General features: G+C 43.7%; 1 protein-coding gene across 10 annotated transcripts in view; it reads left to right on the plus strand.

Annotated features, from left to right (window-relative positions):
- The window catches only part of LOC308573170 (ankyrin repeat and fibronectin type-III domain-containing protein 1-like), a 384,306-nt gene that overhangs the window by 342,486 nt on the left and 25,034 nt on the right, over positions 1–16,786 (plus strand). For all 10 annotated transcript variants that reach the window (XM_081169829.1, XM_081169832.1, XM_081169831.1 and 7 more), the window contains 5 exons: positions 4,477–4,678; positions 5,177–5,384; positions 8,064–8,258; positions 10,118–10,231; positions 13,933–14,030. In XM_081169829.1, coding sequence (XP_081025955.1) covers positions 4,477–4,678; positions 5,177–5,384; positions 8,064–8,258; positions 10,118–10,231; positions 13,933–14,030 — 817 coding nt within the window. The remainder of the gene's footprint in view (positions 1–4,476; positions 4,679–5,176; positions 5,385–8,063; positions 8,259–10,117; positions 10,232–13,932; positions 14,031–16,786) is intronic.

Raw genomic sequence — 16,786 nt, forward strand, 5'->3', positions numbered from 1 at the left:
AGGCACTTAACACGGCCCCATCTTTGGACCATGGCTTGTGTGAATAGGCCAGGGGTCAGCAAACTTTTTCAGAAGGGGGCCAGTCCACTGTCCTTCAGACCTTGTGGGGGGCTGGATTATATTTTTTGGGGGGAGAATGAATGAATTCCTATGACCCACAAATAACCCAGAGATGCATTTTAAATAAAAGAGCACATTCTACTCATGTAGAAACACAATGATACCCGAACCGTTCACGGGCCGGATTTAGAAGGTGATTGGGCTGGATCTGGCCCCCGGGCCTTGGAATAGGCTGTTAACAGCCCCTTAACAAGAGAGGTCAGCTTTTAAAAGTCAGTGTAAATCACATGGCAGCCAAATGTTCTACATCAACACCTGCTAATAGAGAACACTTACAACTGTGTGGGGCTTCCATACTGACATAGATAATGTTTAATGTTTGTATGGCACTTTAAAGTGTTCAGACTGTTTCACATGAAATTATCTTGTTGTAATCATTGCAACAACCCTACAAAGTCAGTGCTGTTATCACTCGTATTGTACTGTATATGTGGGGACTGAGGCTGAGAAAGAATGACTTGCCTAATGCCACTTTATTATTATTTAATTAACAAAAAGTATATAGCTTTAAATTAATGAACAACCTATGAGTGGTTTACTCAAGCTGGAATTTCCTGATTCGCAGCTCAATCTCTTAGCCACTACGCTGTACCTTTAGGCATCGATAAGGACTCTTAGCTAGTAAGGTAAAGGTAAAGGACCCCTGGATGGTTAAGTCCAGTCAAAGGTGACTATGAGGTGTGGTCTCATTTGCTTTTCTGGCCGAGGGGGATGGCATTTGTCCACAGACAGCTTTCCGGGTCATGTGACCAGCATGACTAAACCGCTACTGGTGCACGAAGGAAGCCAGGCCACACGGAAACGCTGTTTACCTTCCCACCACAACGGTACCTATTTATCTACTCGCACTGGTATGCTTTCGAACTTGGGGGATCACTATGCACATGCTGTTGTGTCCCAGCCATGTTGTTAGAGAACCACCAAGTGTTTCCCCACTCTAGAACAGGTGGCAGAATTCAGAAGATCTCAGGTTCAATTGATTGCCTCTTCAGTTAAAGCAGCAGATAGAAGGTGATGTGGAAGATCACTAGTGGAGAACAATATTGGGCTTGATGGACTATTAGTCTGACCTGGTATAAGGCCAGCTACATACTGTATGTATCAGATCAAATGTTAAGATTTGAATATTAGGTGCTATATATCACTCCTAAGCTTCTTTTTTTGTTTTAGGATGGTTCATGGAGTTAGAACATTCCCTACCATGCTTCTATTAGGCATATTCTGAAGGGCTAATTTCTCGCCATTTTCTGTTGTGCTTACAGAAAATCACACAACTGAACAGCACACATGGCATACTTTTTGATAGCGTGCTATTAGAAATGAGCCCTCCAGAACTTCTGTGTGATATAGATGTATGTCAACCCTCTATTTAACAATGGAACAAATGTTTCACATGTCCAAACTTGCCCCATTTGCATATGATCACATCAATAACAATACCAGACATTGATGAACTCAGATACACTACTACCCTGATTAAACATACAGTAATATGCTTGGTGCTGTCAAATCACTCGGACCTGACCTCCAGTTACTGAGCTATCCTATTTTAGGCAAGAAACTGCTGAAAACCTAAGTTCCCTTACAAATTTTCCCTCCTCTCAACCTAGGTGCAAAAGAATTACTGCTTTTCTTACACCACAGGCTCACCCACATTTGTAGAGAGACATGCTAATCTTCACAGCCTATCCCATGAGAATGCCTGGCAGGAGCCAATCTCCCTTAGTTTTTGAGCTCTTAAGAAAGCAACATAATAAAAGGTAAAATAGTTGATATAATTCTGCTGCCCACAATGTCTCAGATAAAATCAAAATGACTGAGTGAGTCAGTAAGGGTGCTATTAACACCCTCTGTGGGGCTGTCTTTGTAAATATTAATTGCCAGAGTTGGCTCTTGTTCAGCATGTGCTTCATCAGCATTGAGCTGAATCAAGGTTGTTTCACGTTAACTGTAATTTATTGATGCACTGGACATCCCCAAAACCCACTTCAGCACCTACATTTCTTAGTTCATTCCAGCCAGCTCAACAGATGGTTGGGCGATACAAATCTGTCTGGAGCTTTATAAATTGAGTCTGGATTCATGTAAGACAATCAGCCCAAAGGAGGCACAAATCAAACTGCATCCATTCAGCTTATATTTCACCACCTCAGAATGGCTGTATTACAGATCAGTCCTCATTCATGATGGATCATATGTTAATTCACATTCATTCAGGAAGGCAAAAGATGCTGTAGTACCACAGAGACATACCAGTTTATTATTCTGACCTGTGGTTTCATAAGCAAGAACTGTACACATCTGTCAAAGCAACACTATTTTAAGGTCTTGATTGGGTGACTCAAGCAGCAGGGTACAGGCTCCTTTCTCCCTGTGCCAATGGGGTAGTTTTCAAGCAAATGTTACTGTGGGTCTGAACTATACTGCATTGCAGATGGCTGGAGAAGATACTGCAGCTGTCAGCCCAGCAGGATTAGGTGACCTGAGTAACCAGCAGAGTCTTACCTAGCCCTATATAATTCATCTGATTCCTTGTGTAGGCAACTTGTGTAGGCCAAGCTGCTCACAGACTGGTTGAAAAAAAGTAAAGGTAAAGCACCCCTGGACAGCTAAGGCCAGTCAAATGTGACTATGGAGTGCGGTGCTCATCTCATTTCAGGCCAAGGGAGCCGGCGTTTGTCCACAGACAGCTTTCTGGGTCATATGACCAGCATGACTAAACTGCTTCTGGCACAACATAACACCATGATGGAAGCCAGAGTGTACGGAAATGCTGTTTACTTTCCTGCTGCAGTGATACCTATTTATCTATTTGCACTAGTCTGCTTTTGAACTGCTAGGTTGACAGGAGGTGGGATGGAGCAACGGGAGCTCACCTTGTTGTGTGGATTCAAACCGTCAACCTTCTAATCAGCAAGCCCAAGAGGCTCAGTGATTTAGACCACAGCTCCACCCATGTCCCAAGACTGCTTGCATCCCTGCCTAAATCTCTACCAAACTACTACTGTTTTGCCTACCTTGAGGCGGCCAGCACTGACAGCTATTTTAGTCAGTGTTTTGATTTGTGAGGAGGGAATATTCATAGTTTGGAGGGTAAAGGATAGACTTAAGCATAATATATGCATGGTTTAGATATTTGTGGTTTTAAAACTAGAGTTGAATCAATAAAGATCACTTTTCTCTGCATGTGCCAAATTTTCCATTCAGAGGTTTTTTTTTCTGTTATGTGAATTATGTCAGCTTGAAGCCTAGACTTGTGTCCTTACACAATTCTTCCATGTTACAATTTTAAACAAATCTAATTAAGACAAAAAGTAATTGTTCACAGCTTAGATTTATTGGAGTTTAAATGTTTCCCTTTTTTTAGTCAGCTTGTTATAGCAGCCTCATTTGAACCATGGCTAAGCATAATTGAGCAAACGCAGTGAAAATCACAGCCACTTCACTCCTTCCCTGGACCTGCTGCTGCTATGCTTCCAGGAGCTAAACCATTCTTTGGCGTAATGTTACATGTGAATCCAGAGTCATGGTTTGTTGGCTAGAGCTTGTGGTTTGTTTGGAGCAAAAGGTTCACACATTTGCACACACATGGCTTAGCTCAGTGTTTCCCAAACGTTTTTGGGCAACGGCACACCTGTTTACCGGAAAAAAATCTCGCGGCACACCACCATTAAAGCCCCGCCCCCGTGACGTCATTCGGGGAGCCGGCGGCCCGGGCCTGAGCTGGAAGGAGAGGCGGTGCTTTTCGGCACAAGGCAATCGGCCTGGAATTGTTTCCCGCGCGCTGCGAAAGGGAACAGCTGCGGTCGCGCGAACCCTCCGGCGCTGGGAGGGGAAAGGGCGGAGTCGCAGAGCACCAGCTGGCCGAGCGGTTGCGCGCAGCGTTGCGCTTTTGGAGAGCGTGCGGCTGCTGCTAGGGGATCCGGGGACGTGAGCAGGCCTGGCCTGACCCGGGTTGAAGGAGGACAAGCCGGCAGCGCGCCAAGTGAGTTCGGTTGCGCGCGACGGCCCCCGCTCCCCCCACCCCCGCTGGATCCTCGCCGCCGCCGCCTCTCGCCCGCCTCCCTCCCACGGCACACCAGCCGATGTCTCACGGCACAGTAGTGTGCCGCGGAACACCGGTTGGGAAACACTGGCTTAGCTGCTGTTAGTGTGGCGGCAGCAGGGCCAGGAAAGGAATGAAATGACCACAATTTTTGCTCTGTGCTCCTGCATATTTGCTTGTTCATACCAAACCTTAGCTTGGCTTAGCATTATGTGCAAATCAGACCATTGTGCATGGCTCTGGATTGGCCACCCTCTCCTTGTATTTCTAGACATTTAACATTCATCTGTCTTTTTCTTTTTGTTCCTCAGGTCTTCCTCACCTAAAATGACACAGCAAATGAGAGACCCGCAGCTAGCCCAGTCTAGGAAGCAACCAGGACCCTCATCTCCAAATGCTGCTAAGAGGCTCTACCGGAACCTTTCTGGGAAATTCAGAGTTAACTACATGTCATTTGATGAAGGGAGCATAGCAGGGAGGAGTGAAAAGGATAAGCTCCGCAAATCCTATCCCGTGAGTACATTGCTCTAACAACTGAAGAGCTCTGAGGGTTTTTAGAATTTTTATATCCTGTTAGAGGAACAACTTCTGCTCCATCCATACCATGGTTGCTGAAAGACTACCTGGCTCTTCCTTGCCACAGTGTGGCAATAGCTTTGGATTTTGGCTGCCTATCTACCCACTGTTGTGTCATGAACTCTGAATGCATAGTGCAGCTGGTGTAAAGAAAAGGAGGCAAGCAGACTGCTGGACTTTGATAGAAACTTTAGAGGTGTCAAATATCTTCCTGACTCTGAGCTCTTGCAACCCACATTTACCCTGTCTCATTAGAGGTGTTATGGATATGGTAAATTTGGCTTGAGCTGCAGTGGGAAAGCAAAGTGTTGTCTTCTTCTCTTGGCCTCTGCACTGATCTACGCCACCTTCATTTCAGTTTTATCTTATTACTGTAGTGAAGACTGTGAAATGAGTGGCATACTTACATTTGTATGACTCTGTTCCTCTCTGCAGTTTCAAGGCAATGCTGCACTCTTTGAGGCTGTTGAGCTGCAGGACCTTGATAAGGTGCAGGAGCTGCTCAAGCAGTTTAGCCTAGAGGAGCTGGATCTTAACACCCCAAACAGTGAGGGTCTTCTGCCACTGGATATTGCCATCATGACCAACAATGCACCCATCGCCAAGACACTGTTGCTGGCTGGAGCCAAAGAAAGCCCTCACTGTAAGTAACCAGTCAATGGCCCAATCCTATGACCCAATTTGTCCTTTCCTGTGGATGCTTAAGGAACTCTGGCCACTTGGGTTTCTTGATATCATTAGCAATGGGAATTCTATTCTCTTTTGGTGAAATGTGGAAAATGAAAAGCATCTGAGAGGAGTTAGCTGCAAAAGAGAGAACATATAGGACCCTGGAACTAGGGTTTCTGGTGCCTAGTGTGCTCCTGTGTCTTTCATAGCTGGATGATATGTTCCTTCAGTACAGGAAAAATCACATTGCTAGATTTTTCTGTGTCGTGCCTAAAGTACAGTAGCATTTTCTTGAAACATGATGGTACAAATGAAAGCTATAGCTAAAAGGTTCCAGAGCAGCATATCATCCTAGAAGCTGTAGTTATCAATCTGACTTGGTGTTAGGAATGATGCCAAGAGTGAATACCAAAGGAGGTTGGCACTGGCACAACCATAAAGAGTCACACCATCCTTGTGGCATGTTCCTAAGAGATTATTTCAGCTGATTTGCACACAATAAGAAGTGGGGCTGCAGGATAGATTCAAGCTGAACCGCTTACCGCTTGTACTGTTTGAATCCTCACCCGAGAGATGCCAAAATTTACTCTCCAGAGCGTTACCTTGGAAGAGAACAGCTTTGCTGCAAGAAGCATTAATGCTGCCTGATCAGGTGAAGTGAATAGAATGATGAGAAGGGAATTCACCTCATTTCAGATGACTAGCTAAGAGCAACAGGAAAATCTTCATCTGCTAGTTATTTGCAGGTAGTCTGCCTCATGAATAAGCTGACAGTTCTGGTATTAGGGTCAGGAACAGATTGCCCTTTCTTCAAATGAAGGGATTTCTGTGAATGGAGAGCAGAAGGGGAGTGACTTTGAATAAGTGTTTATTAGTACTCTTTCCCTGGAGATTGGGGGGGGGGGTATTCTCTCACAAGTTTGTGTTCTCTCTGTCTATGTCTCTCTCACACATGCACACACAAAAATAGGTTGCGCTAGATGCAGCCACTGGGGTCTCTGCTTGCTGGGTGGCCCACACAGAGAGTAGCCACAGGCCTAGCTGGCACTGTGTGTAATAATGGAGTTCAGTGAAAGGAGATAGAAAAGAGGTGTGTATTTCTTTGCTGCCTAGCCATAGGAGTCAGGCAAACCAAGAGATTCCCGTGAATAAAGTATATGCACTCTGATCCTCAATGGGGGTCTTCTCCTCTTGTTCTTAACATATCTAGACTGAGGAAAGGGAAATACCTCACACAGATTGTGCTCCAGCTGTGGGTTTGTGCATATGCTACTTCTCAAACAGTAATGACAAAAGCTGGATGAAGTAATGGACCTGGCCATCCTATTTAATGGATAGGTAATTGTCCCTAGTACGAGCGGTGAGCAGTGATATCCAGCAATAGTTTGCTGGGGTCCCTGCCACTTCTGCCACCCTGGTACATTGCTGTCTACTGAAGGCACCACCAGTGGGGCAGGTAAAGGGGGGGGTGCGCGCGCACGCACACACACACACACTGGTATGTTGGGTGCTGGTAGGGATGTGGGTGCAAGCAGATTCAGAACCCTGTGCTTGTGGGAAACATAGACCCATTCCAATATTCTGACAGAATGAGGATATTTTCATATTTTAGTCATGAGGTCATCATGATAACTAATATGAATAGATATGCAAATGTGAATGCTGTTAATCCAGGTTTAAAAGCAGAAAACCCATTTTTAAATACAGTATGTTTTAGTCAATGTAGGTTTTTCATTCAATGTAAGAAATGCAAAAAAAAACACCCCTTGTTTTGGTAATGCTTAAGGCTCATTCTGGTAGTGAACGGCAGAATGCTCATCCTTTAATTATCTTTTCCTCTAAGGATTGGAAATGCAGAGGATCATAGTTGCCATTTTCCAACAGGTTTCTGGGGTCTTCCAGGGTATGTTAGCTCCTACGAAATAAAAATACCTTGAATAAATAAATAAAATACTATGGTACCTCGGGTTACGTACTTAATTCGTTCCGGAGGTCCGTTCTTAACCTGAAACTGTTCTTAACCTGAAGCACCACTTTAGCTAATGGGGCCTCCTGCTGCTGTTATGCCGCCACTTCATGATTTCTGTTCTCATCCTGAAGCAAAGTTCTTAACCCGAGGTACTATTTCTGGGTTAGCGGAGTCTGTAACCTGAAGCGTATGTAACCCGAGGTACCACTGTACTAGAAGCAAAATTTCAGAATTCAGTTCTAGCTTGCTATCGGAAGACTTGCTTTGAACTGGTGGGTGCATCCTGCTGTGTAACAAGACAGGATTTCTGCTCCCTGATAAGCAGCAGATTCTGGGGGAAGGGAGGGCTGGGATTCCTTTGAGCTTGGCCTTTAAATCTGCATTTAAGAGGATCCAGAATCACAAATTTGCAGAAGCAGTTGTGGAGAAGCAACTTTGTGGTTTTATCTAATAGCTCAAACTCCAGCTGCACCAACCATTTATCCCATGCTGTTTGGGAAATGAGGATCAAGCTGTGCTTCTTCTGCTTGAGGGATTGCTTAGCATGGGAGGTTTTCTGAGGGTAGAGGCATAGAGAATCACTTCAGAAATTTTCAGGCAGGTTTCTGCCTGGTCATGTATTTTTCCTCCTCTTCTTGTGCAATGTATTAAATGTTTCCTTTTCCCTCTGTTCCATTTCCAAAGTTGTGAGTCTAGAGAGTCGGTCTTTGCACTTGTCAACACTGGTCCAGGAGGCAGAGCAGCGTGTCAATGACCTTACTGCGCAGGTGGTGAATGAGCTACCCAGTGCAGATGGCTCAGAAAAAGAGAAACAGTTAAAAGCATGGGAATGGCGTTATCGGCTATACAAACGCATGAATGCTGGATTTGAGCATGCTCGTAAGTGTCTGAAATAGCAGCATGCAATGACCCCTAAGTAGATCAGGGATGGGAACAGTGGGCATGTCACTGCAAGGTTTTAGAGATAGGAAATTGGGTCCCACAATATGTAATTAGTCCAGAACAGAAACGAAGAAGTGGCCTTAGAACCTGCCATAATAAACCCCATGTTGTTTGCAGCACATGGTAAAGTTCTTAATTTAGTGATTCACAGAATCTTGAAGCAAGTCACTAGTTAATGAAATTGGTAGGTCCATGCTGGGTGAATGTGGCTTTCCCCGTGCTGTTCTAGTCAACCTTCATTGAGCAGATTTGAAACTGCTTCTCTCACCCAAAACCAATATTCTAGATCTTTCTGGTTGGTATAATAAATGAAGGTATCCTGTACCTTTTGCCACCTTTCTAACCCATTTGATATTTTCGGAAGCATTAATTTCCTAGCTTAGATATAATTATCATAGTGACCCCTAGACTATGAATGCCAATCCAGGTGCTAAGCTTCACAAAAGAAAACGTTTCCCTCACTTTTCTGTATGACAAGTTGACTATTCTTGGTGTCATGTTCTCACTTGTAGCAATGGCTACCTCTTCAGGGTGGGGGAGATAGAAAAAATCTCAAAACTCTACAATGTCTTGACTTGCAGAGGGAGGTCTGTCTCTTGCATGGCGAGTTCCCGACCCCCCCTCCCCCGGTGGAAATAATGAGACATGATGCAATTATTAAGGTTAATGGGCTAAAAAAGGCCACAACTTTATTGGTTACAGGTGAAGAGCAGTATTGGCTTAGGCATTGGTCCTAACTGACTATATCCGACTCCAGCCTGTCTGCTTGAAGTCCAGGAAGGGTTACCGACCAGTAGGGGGAATCCTGCTGATGCACATCAACTAGGAACTCCCCCGGGGTCAGCAATAGGGTGTGTGCCTTAGGCCCTAATCTCCCTAGGCTTCGGACAGGGCCACGCCCCCCAATCCTTTAACGGACTACCCTTCAATATGCGGGGCAGGTGATGGCGCTACCTCCCCTCTTCCATCTACATAACTATACAAATGCCTAACCACCAATACCCAGAAAGTTGTGACGATTTGCTACAAGGTAGGCGAAAACCAAGTGGCTGGTGCCAATTTGCCAAGTGGAAAAATTCCTACCAGGCCCCTCAACGGCAACCAACCAAGGTCCATAGCAAGGTCAAAGAATGAAAACCTTACAGGGTAGGAGGGTGGGAAAAACAGGGACAGATGGCGGGTGGCAAAGAGGGAGACCCCCGGCCGTGTCCTGACTTTATAGGGCAGGCCACACCCCCGGACCAGCCGATTGGCCGGCTAGGGGGTGATGTGGCTGGGAATCCCCTCAATCGCGCGGGGCTGGCCTCCATCCACCACACATGTGGAGGGACCGTGAAGCCTGCAACCACACCTCCTCCTTAAGGTGGAAGTGGATTTGTTTTGTAATGGCTCTTTTAGCTACTATCATTAGAAGGCAAACTTGGAGGTGTATGATTTGGCTAAAATTGTGGGAGGTGGGGTGCAGCTTGTGGATTTCATTAAGGGTTCCCTACCTATCCCACATAATCTGACTACTGAACCTAAGGGGGGATTCTGTGGTCTTGCATCTTCTGCTGATTTAACCCATCTCAGTGCATGCAAATTGCCACCATATCTCTTCTCAGAATTTATTTTATTTTATTTTGCAAAGGAAACATACCTTCCTACCTCGACTCATAACAGAATCTCTGTTATTGTGATCATTCTGGCTGGCAGTTAAGTTGTAAATTAGGCTTATATTGAAGATTTATTCCTTCCACAGAGGCCTTGATACACCAGGATATGTCCCTCCTTATACCTGTGCTATCTGTTCTCAGGGGTTCCAGATCCACCCATGAATGTTCACCTTTCAGTGGCCAGCAGCACTTCTGTGGATGTTTCCTTCCAGGAGCCCCTAAGTGTCAATTCAGCCATTGTCACCAAATATAAAGGTAAATCCAAAGGATGCTCAGAACCATATTACCCAAGAATTAAACTTACATGGACATGTGAATTGATTTTTTTCTCTTTTGGAACAATCCTTCTTGACCGGGAATCTGATCCAAGTAAATTCCTAAGGGCCCACTGATTCAGTTCCAAAATTCACCTTTTTTGAATTATTTGTTGCCTGTCATTTTGAGGTGAATAATTTATGGATATACATTGAAGATGTGAAGGTCCAAAGAGAAAAAAGGAATGCATCAGCATAGTTCAGTGGTACTGAACTGTAGTTTACAGGGTCTAAAATCTGCTTACATACAATTATATCACACAACATATATAGTACAACTGCCATAATGACTGGGAGATGGACATCAATTACTGATCCATCTATGCATCCTCCAAGCCTTAATCAGTTACCATTGCCTTTAAAAATTATTAATTATATGTTAATTTTATGAAGAGCTTGCATAACATATAATAAATATTTTTCAATGCAATTGTACTTATTAAGATATGGTAAGTTATCTTTTTTTCTTTTTACGTCTTTTAAGATTTGAAGGTCTGCAGGCAGGGACTATCCAGTCATAAATCTTCTTACAGTTCCTAGAATACTTTGGGTGCTCTATGAATTATGATTATAATAGACCAATCTGATGGATTACATAATCTCAGGCCCAGTTTTCAAAAGTTACACTGTCCTAGCCTGTTGGTTGTTGGGAGAGTCTGAAGATTTGTCAAGCCAATCTATTTTAAAGGCCCAGGCACCATAACCTGTATGGGGCTCACAGTGTCCTCCCTACCCATCTCACTGCTTTACTCCTGGAACATAGGAAGCTGCTATATATTTAGACTTTACACCAGGCACATTATTTCATAGAGCTCAAGGAAGGCTGCTTTGGTGCCCTTGATTGGTTGGTTTTATGATGTTCCTGCACAGTGAAATTAACAAAGTGAGGGATGTCCCTGTGGAAATCTTTATGAGCAGGTTGTAGCAAAGATGGGGTGGGGTAGAAAGGCCACTTAGATGTATAGATTATGAACCTGAGGGCAGAGACTACTAATCTTTCTAGACTATTGTTTGAGTCTCTTTGGCTAAGGAACAGGGTAAAAATGCTTTCAAATAATTAAGGAAGGTCAGGAATGAAGTGACCGTCTCCCACTGCAGTCCTTCCTCCAGGCTTTGTGAAATACATGACCTTTGCTATCAACACATCAGGCCTGGTGGTGCTGTTGCTGAATGCCAGATGAGCCATAATAAAAATAAATTATTCACATTTCTGGGGGAAAGTGCTGGCCTGGCATGTATGGACCATTTCAGAAGGCTTAGGGGACCAGCTTTCAAGCCTACTCTGTAGTGGTGTTGGCAATGAAGCAATATTTCTGCTTCCCTATTGCATCCTCAACTTGCTGCCCAATATAGCCCAAGACCTTTCCCATGTTCAGGAACACTTAGATGCCTGCTAAGAGTAGTAGGCTCTTTGAGGATAAAATTGCTTACATCTACAGCAATTTGGATACCACAGTTCTTGAAATACAGTCTGTTCATAATTCCAGAACACCATCTAGTTAAATACTGTTGGATGAGTTTTGATTATTGAGGTCCAATGACACTGATAGGTGCTTGGATGAGTAACATCTACTATAACTTGCCTAGTTTGCTTTATAGTTTGCTTTGTGCAGAGGGTTGACAGGTTTGTTCCTGGATGTTATAAAGGCCAGCTTGCAAAAGTGGCTGTTGTCAGTCACCTTGAAGTAGGCAGTTGTGTAGTGGCTCCTGGAAGAAAAAAAACCTTCACTGAACCCAGGAAATAACAGCTAGTTGTTCATAGACCCTTTGGGGCAAAATGCTCAGATGAGTTGGATAGGCAACTTGAGTCACTCTTGAATGAGACAAAGTATCTAAATGGATTTCAATTTAACGTCTAATACGGAAACACCTTTGGACATCCTGAAGGATGATATCCCAGGAGATAAATCAGGAAAGTATGACCTTGTAGATTCTCCTGGACCTTTCAGTGGTGTTCAGTACCTTTAAACATCTTTCTGGACTAACTGTCCAGTATGGGAATGAAGGGCACCGTGCTTCTGTTCCAGTCTGGATGGCATTTTGATTAGTCTGATCCATTGAATTATGGGACTCTTCTTTATCCCCTGAGCTGTTTTAACGTATACATGAAACCACTGAGTTCATTCCAGGATCTGAGATGAGATGTCATCAGAATGCAGATTATACCCAGCTGTTTATCCTGTTCAGTCACCTCAGGGGAAGCTGTGGAAGTGCTGAGCTGCTGTCTAGGATCAGAAGATGAGTGGTGATAAGAGATAAGGCCTCAGTTATAAGCACCACCTCTGGAATTCCCTTCCCTCTGTTTTTATCTATTTTATTTGCACAGGCACACAAGAGATTAAACTGAATTCTTAAAGATATGCTTACTGTTTGTTTTCTTTGGTTTATTGTATTTGTTTAAAAATTATTTTATGTTACCTACTTTAGGACTTCTGGCTAAAGAAAGGCTAAGAGATTACTTAAATAAATAAATAGTCCAGGGTTTCATGTGGCAGTTCCTGTGTGAAGTTTCATCTCAGTTACTGCCAAGCTCTTCATAATTTTGCAAACTGATTTTGCATTTGAAATATTTAGACATTATGCATCCACCAAATTTGCATAATTCATGGAGATTACTGAGCTTAAGTTTTCTAGTTGTTGAATTTGAAATATTTTCATGCCTTTCTTCTAGTCCATCTCGGTTGGTGGCCACTTGTGACATGAATCAATCTCATCACTTCTCCAGAATCTGCTATTCTGGAAATTTGGTAGAAAATGCCTTACACTTCTTCTGTTCTGTAATGTGAGAAGGAAATATGTGGCTGATTTATGGTAGTGTCTAAATGGTGGTGGTTCTACACTAGGCAAGTTGCTTTTTGCTAAAAGTTTTAGAAATGTCTTCCCAAGTGCTCACTCAAGTTGAATGCCATAACTCTGTCCCATTTTCAAGCTATTTGGATCCCATAAAAGCATGTCCCTTTTTGGCTTCAACACCTGCTCCCTCAACATAGAATTCCCAGCAGTTTAAATCCTTTGTGTCCTGTCATCATAACTTTGGCTTTCAGAAGAATTTTCCTTTACCAGTCTCCACCAAATCCTGCCACTTAATCTACTTTGTCTATTTCCCACCCTCTCTCTGTTGCCTTTGTTTGGTCCATCTGTTCTGCTCTCTCTTTTATCTCTGGGTTCATCAGCTTGACTGTTCATCTTTTGGCCTGCCTTTTTTGCCTTTAACTCTTTCTGTTACGTCTCCTGTACTGAGATAAAGAGTTGAAGTAACCCTAGCTATAGAGACTTCTCTGCTGCGCTATGTGCAGCTCCTGCATTGCACATTTGGCAGGGAGTTAAGTCCTTTGAATATGAAAAAGGTGTGCCCTGTTGTTGCACTCTCTCTCTCTCTTTCTCTCAATTGACACCTTCCCTCCCCGCCCCCCAGCTCTTCCATGCCTTTTTTCTCAATACATTTTTCCAGTATGCACAGCTGGTCCCGCTGTAGCTTGTTCTTCAGTTTCACAGTCAATCCCCTTACAGCAGCTGTACCATCCCTGGCAGCCTAGCTTTCTAATCTAGCCCTGACTGACTGCCAAGCACTACATCCTTTGCCTTACTGATGAAAGACTCCCAATTACTGACGGAGTGGCTGTGCTTTTCCTTTGTTTGCAGTCGAATGGAGCTGCTCCCCCACCTTCTCCCCACCGCTGGGTGAAGTGGTGATCAACAAGCTGAAAAACCTACATATCACCATCCATGGCCTCCTCTCGGTGAGTAAGTTACTGTGCTGTGTGCTGAGCCACAAGGGTACTTCAGGGAATGACCCCAATTGATCCCTTCACCCCATACTTCTTGTTCTAATTCACCAAAGTGCAAGCTAACTGCAGTGAACCTCGGCCCACCACACAGCCAGAATATGAGGATGTCTGAATGATTTAGTAAAGTGCCCATTTCAGGGATTGGTACTTCTTCACACAACACTGAACTTATTAAGTTAACTGCATGCAGGTAGCCATTTTAAGTTCCCTGAAATGTGTGTGGCCTATTTAGGACCCAAGCATTACATTACAAGGCAGCAAGATGCAGCATTTGCCCTAAGCAGTGGCTGCAAGCAGGGGATAAGGAGCCCTAAATTCTTTTCCTCTGAAACTTGGTTAAGTGGATTTTGTCATGCTTCCTGATTGAGATAACTATGGTCTAAATAGAGTTTACTCACAAATCTTGTAGTAGTAATAGAGGTGTGGCATAAAACTGAATATGGTTTTTTGGAGTGGGGGAGATAACTGAGGTAAGAGCTCCAGCAACAGGCGTCTTGTTGCTGTAGTGTGAGAAAGTAGGTGTCTGAAATGAGGCACATGATATGCAGATGCATGCCATAAATTTATTACTAGGCTGTACCAACTGAGACTGCAGAGGAAAGACCAAATATTTGTATGTTCTCTCCTAATGAAAATCAAGCTGCACATACAACAATAATATATGAAGCAGAAGGGGTCTAACTTAGGTTTCTCCTTATCAGGACATGGCTTTTTCTTGCCACAAATGAGTGCATATTTCCATGCCTGGTCATGAGGCTTCTGAGCCAAATAGTCCAGTACAAAGGCTTGTGGTGAATATTTTACTTATATTTTAGAAACCAAAATGTCTGAGGTTGCCCCTGAGCACAAAGAAGAATTCAAGCAGTCTCAATAATTTAGCAAGATATGAAACTAATTTTTGTTCCTTTTCATGAGTTTTGAGACGTGCCTCTTGTGCAACTATTTTTGCCTGTTGTTGTGAACACATTTGAAATTTCAGGGCTGTTCTTTGGTACCACTTTCTTTCCTTCTTCCTGCTTCCCCAGTCATTTCCCCGCACTGGCTATCCATATGATTTTGCAATGACGTGATAAGGCTGTCAAACAATTAGGAAACATTTAATGCCGACATAATAAAAATAGTATCTTTAGAAAATAATAATAATTTGTTTACAGCTACCATTTCCCCATGAAATGCAGCATGCTAAATGCCAGGAGCAGTTCATAGCTTTCAGTGTATGCATTGCATGGGAAGGAGCAGCCATCCCCAGGCTGAAATCTCAGGGTCTTGCAGTTGAGCTTTAGTCACTAAACCGTGTGATCCATAGTTTTTTCTGTAATTTCTACCCAATGGCACTCCTTCTCACACCCCCACTCCAAGCCAATAAATCTTATACCCCCACCACCTGCAAAGATCAAACTCTCCACCAGCTCCATGGCTAATTGGAGATGAGAATCAGTGACTCCACTCCAACCCTCAAGTGTATGGAGGTCATGGGTTGGCTGGGACCTGCCCCCCACCCCTGCAGTTTTATCTCTCTGGGAACTGCAGGACCCACACTGCCTGTCAGCTGTCCCCTCCCCATTGTGTGGTGGACAGCTTCCAAGAGCTCAAACAGGAGCCAGACTTCTGAACAAACAGCAAGTTGTGGGGGAGACGAGACTGGGAGCTGCAAAGGGATATGATTTTGCAACAAGTGGCCTGTAGGCTTGCTCTGCTCCCTTAGCCTCCTAAGAAAACTTACATTACACACAATATACCCAATGGAAATGTTTGCTTGTGAAGCTAGTTATGTGATACCACTAGGCTGACAATCAGCTGACATGGTTCAGTTGGCTGTGGCCCAAAATAAAAGTTGGATTGATTTTGATCATACATTTAATAGGAAAGACATACTCCACATGTGAAACTGAACTGATAGGAACGATCAAGTTGGGGGTTGGGACTCAAGATAATTTGGTACAGACTGAAGGCTGTCTACACTGCTTTACTGGGCGCGACCAGCAGTCATTCCTGTTTTAGGGCAATATTATGCATCCAGGAACTGAATACATAATAAATATTCTTTGGCAAGGTTATGGGGCAACACTGGATGCAGAGGGGAATTCAGATTTATTTCCTGGGTATCTGCTGGACATCCAGAAAATTTATGTGGACTTGGACTAGATCTGAATATGATCTTTGGGTATTTCTAATGCAAGACAACATCATTAAACTCTGCTTCTATGGTCACATCACAAATGAGTCCCACTTAAGTAATATGAAATGGGAGGGTTAGTAGGGTTTCATTTGTGGTAAGAAGGATGTGGAATATGCTGAGTCCTCTTGGCCTGGCACACAGCACAAATATCACAGCAGGATTTAGAGACTTCTGTGAAGCTGCAGTGCTACCCTGAAGCCCTAATCTGATTTCATTTTTAATCAGATATGATACAGACTACAGCTTGTCTGAATTCAATCAGAAATTAAATCTGCAAAAGCTGAACTTCCAAAATCTGTCAGACCATCTGAGTTATTCTGGAGTTTATCAGCAACTTTGGTCTAAACCCATGACACAGGAGAAGACAGAAAGACTGTGCAAGATGGTGATGGCCTGTACTGCTTCTGCAAGTTCATAGGCCATAGGCAGTATTGCTCCACATCCTCCCTCTCTTTCAATAATGACAATATTATGGACAACACCTGGTGACTATATTAGTGGAAGGGAAACTGAAACCACCCTTCACCCT

Source organism: Podarcis bocagei, assembly GCF_964188305.1.
Source record: "Podarcis bocagei genome assembly, chromosome: 14".
NCBI lineage: Eukaryota > Metazoa > Chordata > Lepidosauria > Squamata > Lacertidae > Podarcis > Podarcis bocagei.